Source organism: Amphiura filiformis, chromosome 18 (genome assembly GCF_039555335.1).
Source record: "Amphiura filiformis chromosome 18, Afil_fr2py, whole genome shotgun sequence".
In the NCBI taxonomy this organism is placed as follows: Eukaryota; Metazoa; Echinodermata; class Ophiuroidea; order Amphilepidida; family Amphiuridae; genus Amphiura; species Amphiura filiformis.
This window is the reverse complement of record NC_092645.1, coordinates 40,805,375-40,823,639: the sequence shown is the minus strand read 5'-3', so window position 1 is coordinate 40,823,639 and position 18,265 is coordinate 40,805,375. Positions and strand designations below refer to the sequence as shown.

At 37.1% G+C, this 18,265-nt stretch overlaps 1 protein-coding gene across 1 annotated transcript; it reads right to left on the bottom strand.

Moving 5' to 3' along the window:
- Positions 1–489: 489 nt before the first annotated feature.
- On the bottom strand, positions 490–17,411 carry LOC140139157 (uncharacterized). The gene is made up of 2 exons (XM_072160937.1): positions 16,510–17,411; positions 490–604 (listed from the first exon to the last, which is right to left on the bottom strand). The coding sequence occupies exons 1-2, from the start codon at positions 17,409–17,411 to the stop codon at positions 490–492; spliced, it is 1,017 nt and encodes a 338-aa protein (XP_072017038.1).
- Between the last annotated feature and the right edge of the window lie 854 nt (positions 17,412–18,265).

Sequence of the window (18,265 nt, the reverse complement as noted above, 5' to 3'; positions counted from 1 at the left end):
GGTTTGAACTTGAAACCAAGTTAACGCATGGTTGTTTGATAGCATGTAAAACTACGTCATTTTAAAGAAAAATTGAACACTGATGGCGCTATTTATCTGAAATCGTGTTTTCGTCTTTACAAGTTGTAGACACTGGTATAATGGGATTCAAACATCAGAAAAAGAGTAACAAATAACAACGAAAGTTTCAAAAGACTTTTTATCATGAAATGTTAGGAATTATTTGGCTAAATTTAAAATATATGTAAATAGCCCCCTCAATTGGCGCCCAAATATACAGTTTATAAAATAACAAAATAACTCAAAAAAGCAGATAAAGATGAATGAAGTTGGAAAAGAAACAAAAATCTATGTTAAAAAGAGCTGGAAATACCTGTACATATTAGTGTAAAATTTGTTGGTATTGTCCGGGTCTAGAATTGAACATTATATGTTTTGTTAGAAAATTTAATAAATGATCACATCAAACAACCGTGAACGACACATGACTCATTCTGCTTCAACCTCCATTCTCTTGCTCGCTCTAGCAGGTTGTCTTTTTTCATCAAATTTCACCACCTCTCCAAGTTGAATAACCGGTGTGATATACAAGTGTGAGTTACAACTAAAATGTAACCCCACACAAGTAAAATAACAGGCAAAGGTGGACTTAGATGTTGGTAATCAAGTCCTAGGGTTATTTAACACTCCCAATTCATGCATTTTAAATTTGTTTTCAACACCATCTTGCATTATATATTTCTGTTATTCTAGGACCTTTTAACCTCAGATTCAATTGCCAATGAGGATGAAACATAATTGTTTTGAGTCAGTTACTGAAAGAAACTGGTGTGATCTTCAGAGAAATTACCTATTTGACCAGTTTTACCAGTTGAAATCCATACACCCCCTATGGAAGACATGTCCTTAATCTTCCACACAGGGAGTGTGAATTTCAAATGGAACCAGTCATTCAGGTAACCAGGCCCATAGCCAGGGGTACGGGGGTGCAATGCATCCACCCCCCCCCCAAATGCGAAAGGCCCAAAAAGTCCCTTTTTTTACCCAAAGTCCCATTTGCGAGCGTAGCCTTTTTGCCTTTTTGGTCCAAAAATGTCCAAATCTACCCCAGTCCAAATTTTTCAAAATCAGCACCCCCCCCCAATAAATCCTGGCTACATGCCTGCAGGTAACTCCATTTCAAATATACCGTATTGGTCCGAGTATAGTCCCACCCGTTTTTTATGTGAAAATTTTTCACAATTGGGGGGGTGGGATTATACTCGAATTTCAATTTTTTTTTTTTAAGTTTTTTTTTTTTCCGGTTTTGAGTGTCCCTGGACCTAGACCTAGATGCTAGGATCATTCATGGTTGACCTAAAAAAAAAAAAAAAAAAATAAAAAAAATATTTTGTATTTTTAATATGAAAATTGATACTTTGTTTTCATGTCATACTCTATTAATGATTTCAAAATGCAGTGAGTTTGAATTTTTTTTTTTTTTTTTTAGGTCAACCATGAATGATCCTAGTATAGCATCTAGGTCTAGGTCCAGGGACACTCCAAAACCGAAAAAAATAAACTTAAACTTTTTTTACAATTTCTGAAATTTTTCGAAAAATGGGGGGTGGGATTATACTCGAACGTGGGACTATACTCGGACGAATACGGTAATAGCCAAATTTGAAATCAACTTCAATGTTTATTCAGCGGACGCTGGAAACACATGAAAAACAGAAATTAATTCATCTGACTGTTTATACTAGCAAATGAATGCAGTTTGGAAGCAACTAAGTCAAATTAAATTCAATTAGAAAAGGTTTTGTTTCGAATCCTTAAAGCTTATACATGTACCCGCTCAGAAATATTTCAATTCCTTCCTACAAGGAAATCTTGATTGATCTGGTGTTTCTCGATGTTTTTTGAAAGGGCAACAATTTCTGGTCTTGGTGACTTTGCCAACTTTTGTTGTTGCTATTTATTTATAATTCAGTCTCCAATTATAGCAGTTTATTGGTTAAAGGCCCTTTCAGTGATTTCACAGGAACATTAAAAAAAAATTGAAATTTGTCAGAGTTGCTTAGAAATAAAGAATAAGTCTACAGAATTTCATTAAACCACTTTTCCCTGAATACATCGACAAATTAGTCAAAAACAGAAGTTTTAGAAAGGTTTTCTACTTCAACTCAGATCGACTCGAGAAAATCGAGATTTTCGTGACAGTGCGCCACCATCGACTGGAAAAACTTCCTAGTCCAGTGTTTCTAACACGGGGAAGTAGAGTCTAAATTGATTTAAAACAGACGCTTAATTTTTGTAGTAGAAAACAAAATAAGCAATTAAAGGTCACCGCGGCAAACTAACGGTCAATTCAAATATGAAAAACAGTTAAAATTGTGTATTTTGTTTAAAATAGTAGCTACTGATGTAATAAGTAGTAGAAACAATACATAACGCGTGTTGGTACGTGGAGAGTGAGCTTCTTTTCGATCTCGAGTCGGACTTTTGTACTGTCAGTATCAAAAGTCCAGAATCATGCAAATGCTTTATTTTGTCTAAAATACACGGCTTTCGACCGAACCACTAGCAGGCTATGTTAGCACATCTATGCCAATTACAAAGGTACCAAAATCTGAATTTTGATGATTTTTACGATCGTCGGATGAGCAAATCACTGAATGAATCAGTGGCGTGCGCAGCACATTGAAAGTGGGGGCCAGGTTGTTCAGTTCCCCCGAATGGAGTCTGCTTAGGAGCAAATTTTGACGTTTTCCCCGAATGACCAACAAAAGTGGGGGCCATATCCCCCCCCCCCCCTTTGCGCATGACACTGGCCTGGATTTAGTTCCAAGTTAACTTGATATGCATGTCATATTTATATGTAGGTCTATATCAAAATAACACAATAAGACTGCAACTGCTATCATCAGTAGATAGCATTTCTTCTCATACAAATGGATATTAATATATTGTAATAGAAACACAATTATTTCACTTCAATGGATATAAAATTACATGGTCTAGAAAAGCAATTGAATTTACATGTTGGGCTATTCCAGTTAAAATTCATACACCCCTATGGAAGTCTTAATCTCCCACGCAGGGGGTGTAGGTTTCAAATGGAGTCACCCATTCTGTTATAAACTCCGTTAGAAATTCACACTCCCTATGTGGAAGAATAGGTCATGTCTTCCATAAGGAGTGTATGGATTTCAACTGGAATAGCACATTAAGAGGAATAGAATAGGAACAATGGGCCATTCCATTTAAAATCCACACTACCCCTGTGTAATTGGTCAAGGTTAATCATTTTGAAACCCATATTCCCCGTATTATGGCTTTACCTATAGACAAATCCCACGAGCCAAGTGTTGTGACTGCCCAATTGGGTGGATTAAAGTCGCTTAAAAATCGATGTCATGCTGTATGGTGTTGTAAACTTTCATCATTCTATTGTCTACGTGTAACACGGGTGATGAAATGCAGTTTAAAATCCCCGCCAAGGACGCATCATTTCATGTTTTAGGTGGGATATACACTACGGGGACCCAGCTATGGCTGCCATTGAGGTATAGGAATGCATGAAATGGGATTCGTCTATATCGTCCACAAAGGAGCGAGTATTTAAAAAAAAAATCTCTATTCTATTCAAAACTTATACTCCCTCTGAAGAAGACTTTAGCTAAATCTTCCACAGGGGGAATGTGGAATTTAAATGGAATAGCACAATATAACTAGCCAGCTTGTTTATCTGATGTTGAAAGGATGACCAAATGGAAACTAAAATGTCAGATAAATGTCAAATTTGTAGCAACGTCCACTCTCAAAGAAGATAATTTACCCTTCCCAGAATCCTTTGCAACATGTGGCATCACCTCATTGCATCAAATAACACTCCTATTACTTATAGTACAGGTTCCCTTTGTTTTCACGTTGAGAATAGACTGGCTAAACATGGATCAATAGCAAAGAAATAAACACAGTTTGCAAGATCTGGATGTGCTCTGTTTATTGAGGTTCTTTTTGTCACTATCGACCCATGTCGCACTAGATAGCAAACCAGTATAGAAAATGGAAATTGAAGAAATGCATTGTGGGAAGTGCAAGATATCTTCTCTGGTCAATTCCATTAGCAGCAAATTGATACTAAAATCAGGGTTGCCAGAGCTTTTCAGCCTGTGATTAACTTTTTCTAATTTCTATAATTTCTATGATTGCTTACCGAGAGGAAGCTTTCATCCAGAATTCTCTTGGACGGCTTCAGCCCCAATATCTGGCACATGGGGTGCATGTATCACTGAAAAGTAGCCCAATTTTGATCTTAACCAGTGGTTTCTGTTAAAAATAATGTGGTGCCTAACGTCAGAAAGTCACCAAATTTTTGTCTTAATCATCGTCTTCTATATGGGACAGGAATGATCAAAAGAAAAAAACCCTCTAAAATCACCCAATTGGGCTACCAAATTGCAGGTATGGCAACTCTGACTAGACTCTAATGTAAACCACTCAATTGGGTTAGTCCATTTAAAATACACCCCCCCCCGACATTTTTCAGCCTGTGATTAACTTTTTCTAATTTCTATAATTTCTATGATTGCTTACCGAGAGGAAGCTTTCATCCAGAATTCTCTTGGACGTCTTCAGCCCCAATATCTGGCACATGGGGTGCATGTATCACTGAAAAGTAGCCCAATTTTGATCTTAACCAGTGGTTTCTGTTAAAAATAATGTGGTGCCTAACGTCAGAAAGTCACCAAATTTTTGTCGTAATCATCGTCTTCTATATGGGACAGGAATGATCAAAAGAAAAAAAACCTCTAAAATCACCCAATTGGGCTACCAAATTGCAGGTATGGCAACTCTGACTAGACTCTAATGTAAACCACTCAATTGGGTTACACACTAAAAACTACGGGGTTATATTTTCCGTGGTCATTTTGAATTGACCACGTTTGGGGTTGTTTTGACCCTTCAAGGGGGTTGTACTGTTTTAATTTGACCACATTCACGAGGTCATTTTAGCCACTGATTTAACGTGGTCAAAAACTTAGTGGTCATTTTGCCGATACCGTCGCGCATTGATATCAGTTTCAATCTTCCGCTTTGAAAATCTCAATTCATAAATGAGTTTAAACATGAGCTGCAATTAATGTTTGTTGATTAATAAATAAAACTCATTTTTTGACCGGTTACCCAATTTGTCAACTTTATAATGACTTGCATTTGAACTATTTGCACACACGGTGTGCATCGGCTCACGTGGTCACATCAGCGCCATATTTGTTCTGATTGTGCAGCTCAGCGGATTGTCGTGTGTGCTTGTCTGCATGATGGAATATGAAAAGTTAGTTGAAAAGTGAGACTGCAAGGATGCATAGACCCTTGTCTATGCACGCAGATTCATTCCAATTTCATGCTGTCGTGGCTGGTGTCTTGGCTGCAGTTGTTAAGCTTATATCATGTAAGCTTATAATACGTGAACTGTCATAGGCGATGACTGACTGTGTGTGAGTGTGATACACAGATGCATTTTGCAGTTTGCTGTTTATGTAATGCTTTCTCTGTGCAGAAACACACTTATGTCCTGGTGGGACCAGCATGACCATAGGCCTACTAAAAAATCCAAACAACCCCTAAATGTGGTTATTGAGTAACCCTATAAAACAACCCTTTCAAATGGGTCATTTCATTTGACCCCTGAAATGAGGTCATTAAGTAACCCAATAAGGCAACCTTTTGAAGGGTCATTTCATTTGACCCCGAAATGTGGTAATATTTTGACCCCAATGGGGTTACTATTTGACCCAAATACGTAGTCATTGCAATGACCCGACCAATGGGGTCAAAATGACCCTGTTAGTGGTATGGTGTTTAGTTGATAATTATGTTGGGGTCAAAAATGACCCGTTTGGGTCATTTTTGACCCCGTAGTTTTAAGTGTGTAGTCCATTTAAAATACCCCCCCCCCCCCCCGACATTTTTCACCGTCATCCCAATTCCAGTTGCACCTTATGGTCAATCCAGCTGAAAATATCTTTTAAAAATTGTTAAAATTAAAAAAAATAATTCCAATTGAATAATGCACTCACAATTTGGCCTAAAATTAGAGAATTTGGTTTGGAAGTCTAAACTATTTTGTCACTTTTTATGGATAAAATGGTTAAATCTGGAATAATTTAAACTCTTGACTTTGGTTGGAATTCTAACATCTTCCACAGGGGGGTTAGTTTTCAAACTAAACAGCCCATTTTATGATCAACTGCTGGATCATATGTCTCAAAAAGTGTGTTAATTTCATATAATTTTGATATGATACAAGGTAAAAATATCAGATTTCATTTCAATCTAAACTATAACTTGTTTGTACATGTATAACATGGGTTGTAATTCAATATGATAATAACGTGTTTGTTCAGACTTGTAATGTTGATCACCAATTAGCAGCTGATGTTCATAAGGCTGACGGAAAAAGCTCCTGTTCTGCAGGCAAGACTGAAGTGACCCAGATTTTGCGCTTCTGTAATCTGTAAAAATGCATTAAAATCAGCTGTTTTTGAGCAAAATTTGATTGATTTTGACTGAAAATGAGTAAGCAAATTAAGGGCTGGGGTATGAACGTTTGGACAGTATTTATTTTGGGACATCAGAGCACATCCGACATATCGAATTGCATTCTGAATATGAAGAATGTGGAATTTTTTCCCAAAACACCAAAAAAATTAGGTCTTTTTGGGAAAAAATCCATATTTTCAATATGAAAGGTCAATTTTCAATTGATCGTTGATTTTCATCCCACCTACATACACTTTAAGTATAAATCATCAGATTTATAAAGTTTACTTCAAGTACTGTTAAATATCAAAATATCAATTTTAATGATTTGCCATAAATGTGTATTAAATTGGAATTAATTTCAACAAATCAAAATTATTTGATATCAGAATGACATTCTTCGTATTCAGAATGCAATTCGATATGTCTGATGTGCTCTGATGTCCCAAAATAAATACTGTGCAAACGTTCATACCCCAGCCCTTAAGTGAAATGATTTGTTAGAATCGTAAAATGAAGGATAAAAAACACTTTCTACCAATTGATCAGTCATCCTAGACTATTTAATAAAAGGCAATTAATGTAATGCCCACATGACCCATGGGCACCGCCATAACAAGACCACCAAGTGATCAGTAGATGCTACAATGCTAACAGATAAGAACTTTTCAGACAAATATCATCAAAATGACTACAAATGTAATAGGCTTATTTATTACACATTTGGGGATTCTGTATTTAAGAACTAAATTTTGGAAGTTTTTATCAACTGAAAAAAACAAGTTAATATGTGTTTCCAATTGAAAGACACAGGGAAACAACCTGCTGTGCCAGAGGTCATGTTTCTAGACGTCCTGTCTACAGGCTATAATGTCAGCGCCCATCTGGTCATGTGGGAATTAAATTAAGTGCCTTTATTTAAATAGCCTAAGATGACTGTTGATAGAATCCTCATTCACCGAACAATCTGTGTAGTATCGTGTGATGTATCTGTGACCTATATATTTGTGCGATGTCTTTGCAAGTGTAATATCTAATATTCATTTCCAGATCATACCAGAAACCTGCTTATATTAAAAATGTTATTAAAGTTCTGGAAATCAGTACATATATATATTTTTATCCATATTATTAGATGCTGATGGCTTTTATAGAACTGCAGCAGAGAAAACTTAATTTGTGACATGATCAAAGGGAATGAGTCACATGTCGACACTGGTCGAAAATGAGTTTTACATATGTTTCAAAAGAGGATATTGAGAGCTTTCAGAAACTGAAAACCCCAAGTTAATACGACTTTTCTTTGCGAAGTTATGTCACTTTATCAATCGCTGAAAACAATAGAAAACAAAAGCATTTTAACACTTTCTTTGCCAATATCTCAAAATCAATGTTAGCGACATTCGACTCATTCCCCTTGATCGTGTCACATTTATGAAAACACCTTGTATTCACACCACAGAATTCAAAATTGAAGTTGCTGCTGCTAACAATTCTATAAATATTGTTTTTACAAAACTGAAAAGGTTCTTACAGTATACAAAGTGTTGTCAGAGAAAACATGCCCATTTTTAATTCATATAGAAATGGAATATCTACCTGCCTGTGTGTGTTTTCTTGCTCTTCTACTCTTCTTTGAGCGCACACATAATACTTTTTTTTAGTTGTATTAAGCTGTAAGATGGAACGTTTGTATGTGACCCAGCTTTCCAATGGGCTGTTGCATGCAGTTGAAATCCATACACCCCCTATGGAAGACATGACCTTAATCTTCCACACAGGGAGCGTGAAATTCAAATGGGGCTACCTGATAGGGTGACTCCAATTGAAATCTGCATCCCCTGTGTAGGATATTAAGGTTAGGTGTTCCACAGGGGGTGTATGGATTTCACCTGGAATATTCCAATTTCATTTTGCCAGATATTCTTTGAAAAGTACAGTAAAGTTGTTTTCTTTCTTTCTTTTTGCACAAAATTTGTTAATTTTGCCCCCCCCACTGAAATTCTCTTTGCCCCCTCAATGCCCCCCGAAAAAAATTCTGGCGCTGCCACTGCTTTTACACTGCATCATGCTTCATCGATTTCTACTCAATTTTGATAGCTTTGGAATTATAGCCTTGAATGTGAAGCTATTGGTGAGCAAATTCAAAGCTAGACTTCTTGAGTAAAGTAATGGCAATAGATGCCATCAAAAAGGTAAACTCGATTTTGAGACAGACAGGCGCATTACTTTGATCAAAAAACAAAGACAGTCCTGATGCAGCTCTGGTATTTTTTCTCTTTGACTACTCTATTGCCTCCTGGTATGGGGTATTCAATAATCCATGAATACAAAGCTTCAAGCAGCTCAAAATAAAGTTACTCAGTTTAGTTGTTCATTACCTTTTGATGCTGTATATAACCAAAGACTGTAATGCATTACCAGACAAAAATTTAATCAATTTTGCAGGTCCCTATATCAACATGCCATGATATATACTGCTATGACACCCCTGTCAATAACTTTTATAAACATTCCTACACTTGAAGAGGTTTGTGACTATCAGAATGACAGAACCTAGACTACTCTACTTTCCTGCTCATTCTCCATGTTCTAACTAACAATCAATGATGGGGGACTATATAAAGGTCATTTTGTACATGTATAAATGAACATCAGGAGATGTAATTCATGAGGACTTTTTGCTTAGCAGTGCGATTTTTGAGCAAAATCTTGGGTAAATGCGTCATGTAAACTACCTTGAGGGTTCCAATCCCCAAATTTGTCCCAAATTTATCCCCAGCATAATGCCCAAGAAATTTAGGGGATTTCGCAATATTCCCGAAGTGATCATCAAGTGCAGTGTTACTGCCTTGTGAACAGTCATCCTAGGCTATTTAATAAAAGAATAAAAGGCACTTAATTTAATGCCCATGTGACCCATGGGCACTGCCATACAAAGACCACCAAGTGCATCAGTAGATGTGCTACAATGCTAATAGATAGGAACTTTTCAGACAAATATCATCAAAATTACTATAAATGTAAATAGGTTAATTTATTACACATTGGGGGAGTCTTGCTTTTCTAGTATGTTTTCAAGAACTAAATTTTGGAAGAAGTAAAAAGATTAAAACTTTCAACTACACTCACCAGGTTATTTTCCCAAATATTTCAGAACCAACTGGTTCCTTCCGCAGTGGGTGATGGTGTGTGAGATGCTGCTGAGATCAGAAGAGACACACAGCCCAAAATCAACACCTCGCAGGAGTACGAACTATCTCCAGTTTACAACAGCTTGCTGAAATCAGTGAAACCAACTGGCAACTCTAGTAGAAGATCTTCTAGAAACACTGATCTCAGCAGCATCTCACACACCATCACCCACTGAGGAAGGAACCAGTTGGTTCTGAAATATTTAGGAAAATAACCTGGTGAGTGCAGTTGAAAGTTTTAATCTTTTTACTTCTTGTTTACTACCTGCACGTATGAACTTACACAACTGTATAAATTTTGGAAGTTTTTACCGACGGAAAAAAAAGTTATTGATACAAACTCTTACTTTTGAATGTGCAATATATGTTTGCTGGTGAATAAAATTAAATGAAATGGTACCAAGAAATAGTGTCATTTTATAATTAAATTTTTGACATACTAGTATTCCAGGTTTTGTGGAAATGGGTCACAATTCTCCATATTCTTGAATTGATACAAGCTGATCTGATGACTGCAGTGGACAACGTCTTTCGTAGCAGCTCGAACCTCGGACTGAAGATCAATATTGGTAAAACCGAAGTACAAGTTATCAGCAGCCAAAAAGTCAACCTTAACATCAACATTAATGGCAAGTGGATGAGTTTGTGTACCTGGGAGGCACCATATCTCAAAAGGGTACAAGCAGAGAAGACATCAAACACAGAATAGGGAAAGCACTAGGAGCAGTCCAAAGACTTCATAGCATATGGAATGCCAAGGACATTCAACAGGCCACCAAGATTGAACTATACAGAGTCTTAGTACTATCCATCCTAATGTATGGAGCCAAAACCTGGACCATCAAGAAAGAAGACGAAAATCGACTCCTAGTCTTTGAAATGATGTGCTTGAGGAAGATCATGGGCGTATCACGTCTGGACAAAATACGTAACACCATAATACGGGACACACTTGGACTGAAGCACACAATCATTGATAAAATCACACAAAAAAGGATCCGCTTCTTTGGCCACATACAGCGAATGTGAAATGACAGATACCCCAAAATTGTGACAGAGGGCAATGTACATGGAAAAAGACCATGTGGAAGACCTCCCAAAAGATGGATGGACACTATCAAAACAGACTGCTTAGCTCGAAATATCACCTCCATAACAGTAGCAGGAAGAATGGCCAAAGACCAAGTGGTATGGCATGGATTCACCATGGATCAGATGGCAAGGCAGAGCGCATCAGCATCCGTCAAGGTAGGTAGGATCTGATGACATGCTGCCTGTAATGAATGCGCTATTCCATTTGAAATCCATACACCCCCTATGGAAGGCATTACCGTAATCTCCCACACAGGGAGTATAGATTTCACATGGAGTCACCCATGCAGGTAAACCCATTTGATATTCACACTCCCTGTGTGGGAGATTAAGGCAAGCACACAACACTCCGGAGGACAGAAAATGTGACTCTCGTGCTGGCCTCTTGCACAATTTGTTAATTATGTGGTCCTGGCGGTTATGACCGACGAGTGTCATGACCACATAATTAGCTGGTTGTGTGGGAGACTAGCACGAGAGTCACATTTGCTGTCCTCACATCGGTATAGGCCGTTTGCACGTTAATTGTACGGAGTGTCTTATCTCATAGTATAAGATCTTTGATTAAGGTCATGGGTATGGATTTCAACTGGAATAGCCCAATTGTATTATAGAAAATAATGTATTGGTATATCTGCCAGGCACCATGCAGTCACGTAATTCTATTATTTCCAGTTGAGAACAGTGTTATGTTAGAAGTATAGGTATATGCATTCAATCCTTATAAGGTGTTTGTCAATCCTAATAAGGTTTTTGATCATCAGAAAATTATTCAACAGAATAATTTTAACATATTTGGACACTTCGATATGCAGAAAACAAAACGTGATATCAATACCTGACATTCTATAAGCCCACCCAGAATTTGAAATGCAAACATAAAATAAATATTATTTAACTTTAACATGTTATCACTTATACCTGTTAGAAGCCTCACAAACAACAAAATATGAATGTTGAATTCTTGAAAAAAAATTCCAATCAAGCATAAAGCAAACTGCTATATTTGCCTGTTTTAAAAGTGTATTGAGACAACATTTATGTTTGAAGCCTCCTCATTAAGAATAACAAAATTAACAACCTAATTTCATAAAACATGCATCAGAGAACACATTATGGTATATTAAGCAGCAATCAATGTAAACAAACACTCTTTTTGATTCATTTAATCCATTTAGCTTTGCTCCAGTTATAACACACTCAAATATCACTAAAACTATAAGTAACATTCGTGGGAAAAGACAACGTTAAAGAAGTCAAAATTGCATAAAATACCAAGCAAACCCCAAACAAGCACTGACACAAATATGAACAAAATCTAACCACCTTATCATACACTGTGAAAATGCTGTTTAAAACTTTGTACACAACACTCTTTACTATGAGCTTGATGTGTATCCTTGATACACATTCATAACCTCATTAATATACGCAGCAAGTGCGATCCAATCACAGATAATAACTTTTAAATATGCGGACGCAAATGCAGGTCATTGAAAAAGTATAATGACCGTGTCTCGTGACGTAGCTAAAAGTACGCTCTACAATGACCGAGTACAATGACCGAGTTGCGTTCGAACAATTTACGCGGACGCTGGCCGCCGTATTTGGTCGCTAGAGGTATTTCCTTAATGGGCTATTAGATTTTTTACAGGGAAAACGATAGATAAAGTTAAAATTGTGTTCTGTTTTCAAATTAAAAGAGGAAAATGTGACGTAAATTGAATTTAAAAAAGTGAAAAGTGACGGTTATGAATGAGGTTAATGACTTTGCATCAGTTATATTTCGGGTATTGTGAAATATCTAAACATTGTGCTTTGGACCTCGGAATATCCCGAGGGGCGCAGATATTTCACAATACCCTCAAAACAACTGATGCGCAGTCATTAACCTCTAAATAAATGTTTAAAATTTAGTTCAAATATGAAACAAGCTGTGGAATTTTTAAACAACAGTGAATAAAATTCATATAACAAACTATGTTGTGTCAAAAATCACCAGCAGATTTAACGTAACACATCATGGTTTAAGTGACTTTTTAGATGCATAACTCAATTGAGAGCCTTCCCCCTCCCGGACCCCTCCTACTTTTTTTTATGTCGAGCATATCTAGGCATTAACAGCTGAAATCTAGGAGATAACACTGCTGAATCTTCGGCCAGGCACAAGTGACTTGGTGAACGAAGCGGTCGCCATAGTTAGCTCGTCGGGGTAATTTTTATAGGATAGTCAATTGTAGCCAACAGTCAGGCTTGTTACCCTGATTTGTAACCGACTGTAATGAGGTCTTTTATCATGGGCCATCTGCCCCGCCTTTACCAGATGAGCTATGGGGAGAGTGGATAACATTGTTTTGTTGGTCATGTGGGGAATCGAACCCAGGACCTCTTGCACCAAAGGCAAAGACAAAAAAAAAAAAAAAATGTTAATTTCCCGGGAAGCTAGCTAAATTTCCCTCAATTTATAGCATGTTTTTATACACAATTTCCCTCCAAATACCAGAATTTCCCTCCAAACACCAACATTTCCTGGGAATGAGCTTCCCAAATTTCCCACTTTTTCGAGCCATGCAAAGACCTTTTAAACCAGTGTGCCATGCTGCTCCAACAGGTCAGTCTAACTGACCGGTTGTAGTCCATTCTTGCTCAATCAAATTTGAGGATTGCATCACAATAAAATGTCGAGCTTGTTTTGATTCTTGGAACAAACAAAAGAGTGGTTGCGATTTTTCTAACAAGCAAAGAAGCTTTCCCGGTTATGTTAAAGTATTAGCCTCTTCTTAAGAGACCACAAACAGGGTTTTTTTTATGCTTAACAGTGGGGTTTTTACCCCTTCGTCTACCCACTTTACCCCCTCAAATGCTCTTTCCATGTATGTCAAACATCATGAAAGGGTAAAAAAATTTAGATATGGGTTTTTTTTTTACCCCTTCAGGAAAAAGCTTAAAGAAAACCCTGACCACAAACCACTTGGACATGAGCACTAGGCAAACATTGTTTTTAATTTTGACTCTACAGAATGACACACACAGGACACATATAGCAGACTGATGTCCGATTAATGTCCGACAAATGTCAGTAGGGGTGATGGGGAGAAGATTAAAATCTATTTCAACATATTTGTGTTACTGGGACAGGCCGCATAAACACTTCATGAACACAGAAAGTCGGCACTTGTTTGAGTTGCCATGAGGCAAAAAAAAAAATCTGCAATTCCATAAAAAAAGAAGTTGTTTGCTTGTCCTTGACTGACCTCCCGTCTCAGCAGTCCCGACCGTAAACTTTTTGTTCCAATTTTCCTGAAAATGTCATGAAATTTTCTGAAAAACTGAAGCTATAAAAGAAATGTTGTAAAATACCATTTCCTGCATATGTTCTCCACTGTCCAGCCGTACCTGGACGAGGGTATCAAAATTTCGTATCATTCTCAGCATCTACACAAGTAAAACACTTTCCTAATTATAGAGTGGGTCAGCATGATGACTTTGTGATGTCCCCATTTTATCCCCGCTTTCAACTAGTATGCTATTGAGATCCGGGTCTGGTTCTTACTTGCATGCCGCTTCCACGCCTTAAAACATGTAAGACGTGGAAGAAAGTAATAAAATGTGTCGTGCCATCCAACTATTCTAGAATAACCTCCTAAGGATAGAAAACAGTGAATAACCTTTTTCTTGACTTACTTTTTACATCACATCCACGCCAAACAAAACATCTGCTATGCATTCAAGCAATATAGTCTCTTAATCGGGCAATCAATTGAAAGATTTTATGTCACTTAATTGCCTGTTCATACAGCTACATCAATGGGGTTATCCCTGAGCAAAGGCAGTGTCAGTATTACTAACATAGGGGAGCAATTAAGGTATTGCCTTGCAAGTATACTCTGTATGTAGATTCCACACCACCAAATAGAAAACCTAGATTCAGTCTCTTTACACAGGCATCGACTGCACATACATGACAAGTTTCTTTTTTTTTTCAAAATTCAAAAATTTTAGAATTTTACATTTGCATGATCATATTTGGAATCAGCATGAAAAATGCATTAAAATGAGTACAAACAAGCCTAGTTTTGGTTCAGAGGCTCTTGATGTACTAGGTAAACTCTTGATATTTTGAGAAAATACCTAAAAACTTTTTATGTCAATAGCTAAGGCTAGCATGCAAAGCATTAAGAGGAGAAATGTGCATGTCTTTGACTGAAATTTGGATTGGTCATGATTGGCAGCGTTTAATCCTGAAAGTCTACCACAAATGTAATAGATTACGTAAAATATCGAGGGATAAAGTTATCACTAATTTCAAACATGCCAATCTCTAAGTGCACATTTCTTTAAACCCAATATGTTTCCACACTTAAAAATTGACCTTTGAATGTATTGGGTACAAAAACTCATACCCACAATGTAAGGCCACCTGTTGAGTTATGACTGCTTGATGGAGGTTACTGGACTATGCCAGAGAAAATGAGAGTATTTGGGCTCATGTAGTCTATATTTTTATCATAAATTTGTAAAATTGTTGAAATGTCAGAGAGCAACTTAATTTGTTAGCACTATCCCCTAGAGAAGACATCTTACACTTCCCATGATGCATTTCTCCATTTCAATTTCCTGTACTGATTTGCTATCTGGTGCAACATGGGCCGATAGTGACAAAAAGTACATCAATGAACAGAGCACATCCAGATCTTGCAAAATATGTTTATTTATATCGATCCATGTTTAGCCAGTTATTTCTGAACATGAAAACAAAGGGAACCTGTACAAATTAATGGAAGTGCCACCTGCTGTAATGAGGTGATACATCATGTTGCAAAGGATTCTGGGAAGGGTAAGGTTTCTTCTCTGACAATCCCCCAAGATACAAGATGCAATCCGGCAAAATGAGTCACTTCTCGTGACACTTTTTTTTACAATTTTATCCAACAAAAAAATTATAACAAACAAACAAACAAACCGCAATGAAACAAAGATGACTATTAGGAGTCAGGAAGAAACTAGTGAAGCGGTTTAATTAGGTTATGACACCTTTGCAGAAAATCAAATATTGCACTCTTAAAATGATCTACTCACTTTTGAATAGAAACTTGACAAATTTAACAAGAGAAATTGTTCAGATGGGAATATAGGGTGTCTAACATATATTTTTCTTTAAAAAAAACCAGATTTATCTTCAACATGAATCGGATATTCTCATCAAAATGACAAGAAACTCATCAAAATATATAAGATTGCCTTGCCATTTTAAAAATGAATAGGTTCTCATTTAAAAAATAAAATTTGAATAGTATGTCATGTCAGAGAGATAATAGGCCCATGCAGGAAAATAGACACTATTTCAAATCAGAATTATGTATCCATTTCAAATATATAACCAATTGAAGATAAGTCTTTACTCCACTGATTTTTAATGTTTCATGAAAATTTAAACAATTCTTATGTTTAAATGAAGAATTGAACTTTTGTTCACAACACATAAAGTTGCTCACCTGAAATTTTCGGTTGTTATTACTACAACCTTCTTCAGCAGAATGATCCAGTTTGTTGATCGATTTGACGACTCTTGACTTGTGACGTCAGAACTGGATCGTAGACTCTTGCTAAGTTGTAGCACCCCCCGTCCTTATTCAGAGAGGGTTGGTTGGCCCGGATGTGGATGGCCTCTTTGACTCCTCTTTCGAAGTACCGAGGTTCTCTGTCGAGGATCTGCACTTTCTCTAGGTCCACGTGATGTCCTGGGGACTCTATGTGTATATGCTGAGATACCTCGGACGAGGTAGAGCTAGGATGCCTGTGCTCAAGGAACCGTGTTTTTAGAGACCTGCCAGTCTGTCCTATGTATGATTCCGAGCAGGGACCCCGGGTGGTCTGACCCTGGCAAGGAATCTGATATACGGGACCTGTGACGTCCTTTTTGCCCGTTTTGTCCTTAGGCGCAACTAACAGTTGACGCAGTGTGCGCGTTGGCTTAAAACACACTCTTATGCCATATGAGCTGTAAATGCGTTTTAAGGCATCGGAGATGCCTTTGACATAAGGGATAACAACTTGTCCTTTGTTGGTGTTGGTACTGTCCTTGGGCGGTTTACTTGTGTCCTTTGGTTTGTTTAGCCTGTCAAATGCCCACTTGGGGTACCCACATTTAGAGAGGGCTTCAGTGATATGCAACTTCTCTTCGTCACAATCTACCTGGTCGGAAATAACTGTCTCTGCGCGATGAAAAAGCGTGTGTATCACTCCCAGTTTGTGTTGTAACGGGTGATTCGAAGAAAAGTTCAGATACTGGTCTGTATGTGTGGGTTTGCGATAGATCTTGATGTTGAGTGAGCCGTCCGGTTTTATAACTGTTAGAGTGTCCAAGAAGGCCAGAGTCCTGTTGTCTTCACCCTCTGTGGTGAATTTGATATCCGGATCGAGCGAATTTAAGTGATCAGTGAATTCCTGGGCGTAGCGTTTCTTTAATTTGGTGTGGGTGTCGTCAACATATCTGAACCACCACAATGGAGGATGAGGAGCAGTAGAGATGGCTAATTGTTCCAAATGTTCCAAATACAGATTGCAGACAATTGGACTGACTGGGCTGCCCATTGCCGCTCCGTGTATTTGTAAATAAAACACTCCATTGTAAACAAAATATGTACAACGTAAACAAACTTCAAGAAGTTTTACCACTTGGCCCGCTGACAGCTTTGTTCTTTCATCTAGCGTAGTATCACTGATCAGATCATCACGAATTATATCGAGGGCTTTCTCTATAGGCACAAGTCAAGAGTCGTCAAATCGATCAACGAACTGGATCATTCTGCTGAAGAAGGTTGTAGTAATAACAACCGAAAATTTCAGGTGAGCAACTGTATGTGTTGTGAACAAAAGTTCAATTCTTCATTTATTTGATTATCAACACAGATGAACTTTCATGATAATTCTTATGTTTTTTCTTTATTTTTTGAAAATTCCCTAATTTTTTCTACAAATAATTATTGCTAGCCTAGAGGGAATGTGATATGGTTTCCATAGTTTGTGGGGTGGTTAATAAGCTTAATATCTAAATTCTCTCGCCAGATTTTTTTGATAAAGTGTTTATTTTTTGAGAAAAATCATTTTTTCTATTTTTAAATTAGGGAAATCTAAAAACACCCATAACTTAAAATAGAAACACTTTATTTAAAAAAGCTGGTGAGAAAAGTTTCTAAATTTAATAACCTTTCATATGACACCTTGTTTGTTAAAATTGGCCCTATGGTTAGCTCAGACAATAATTATGAAATTGGGTCATTCAGTGTTTCTAGATCAAATCAAGAAAATTTGAGCAAGTACTAACATTACCTTCAAATATCCCCTATATTACTGACCAATATATTGGAAAAAAGTCACTAATATTATTTGGTAACATTTTTGTAATAAAAAGATCCAAAAAGCAGTTCTATAAATGTGATAGAAAG

What these genes read in the sequence shown, in the direction of transcription:
- LOC140139157 (XM_072160937.1), bottom strand. Translation starts at nt 17,411, where the DNA reads ATGGGCAGCCCAGTCAGTCCAATTGTCTGCAATCTGTATTTGGAACAT. An exon ending in ATCCTCGACAGAGAACCTCG is followed by an intron (nt 605 to 16,509) that starts GTACTTCGAAAG and finishes GTTACATTTTAG; the next exon opens with TTGTAACTCACACTTGTATA.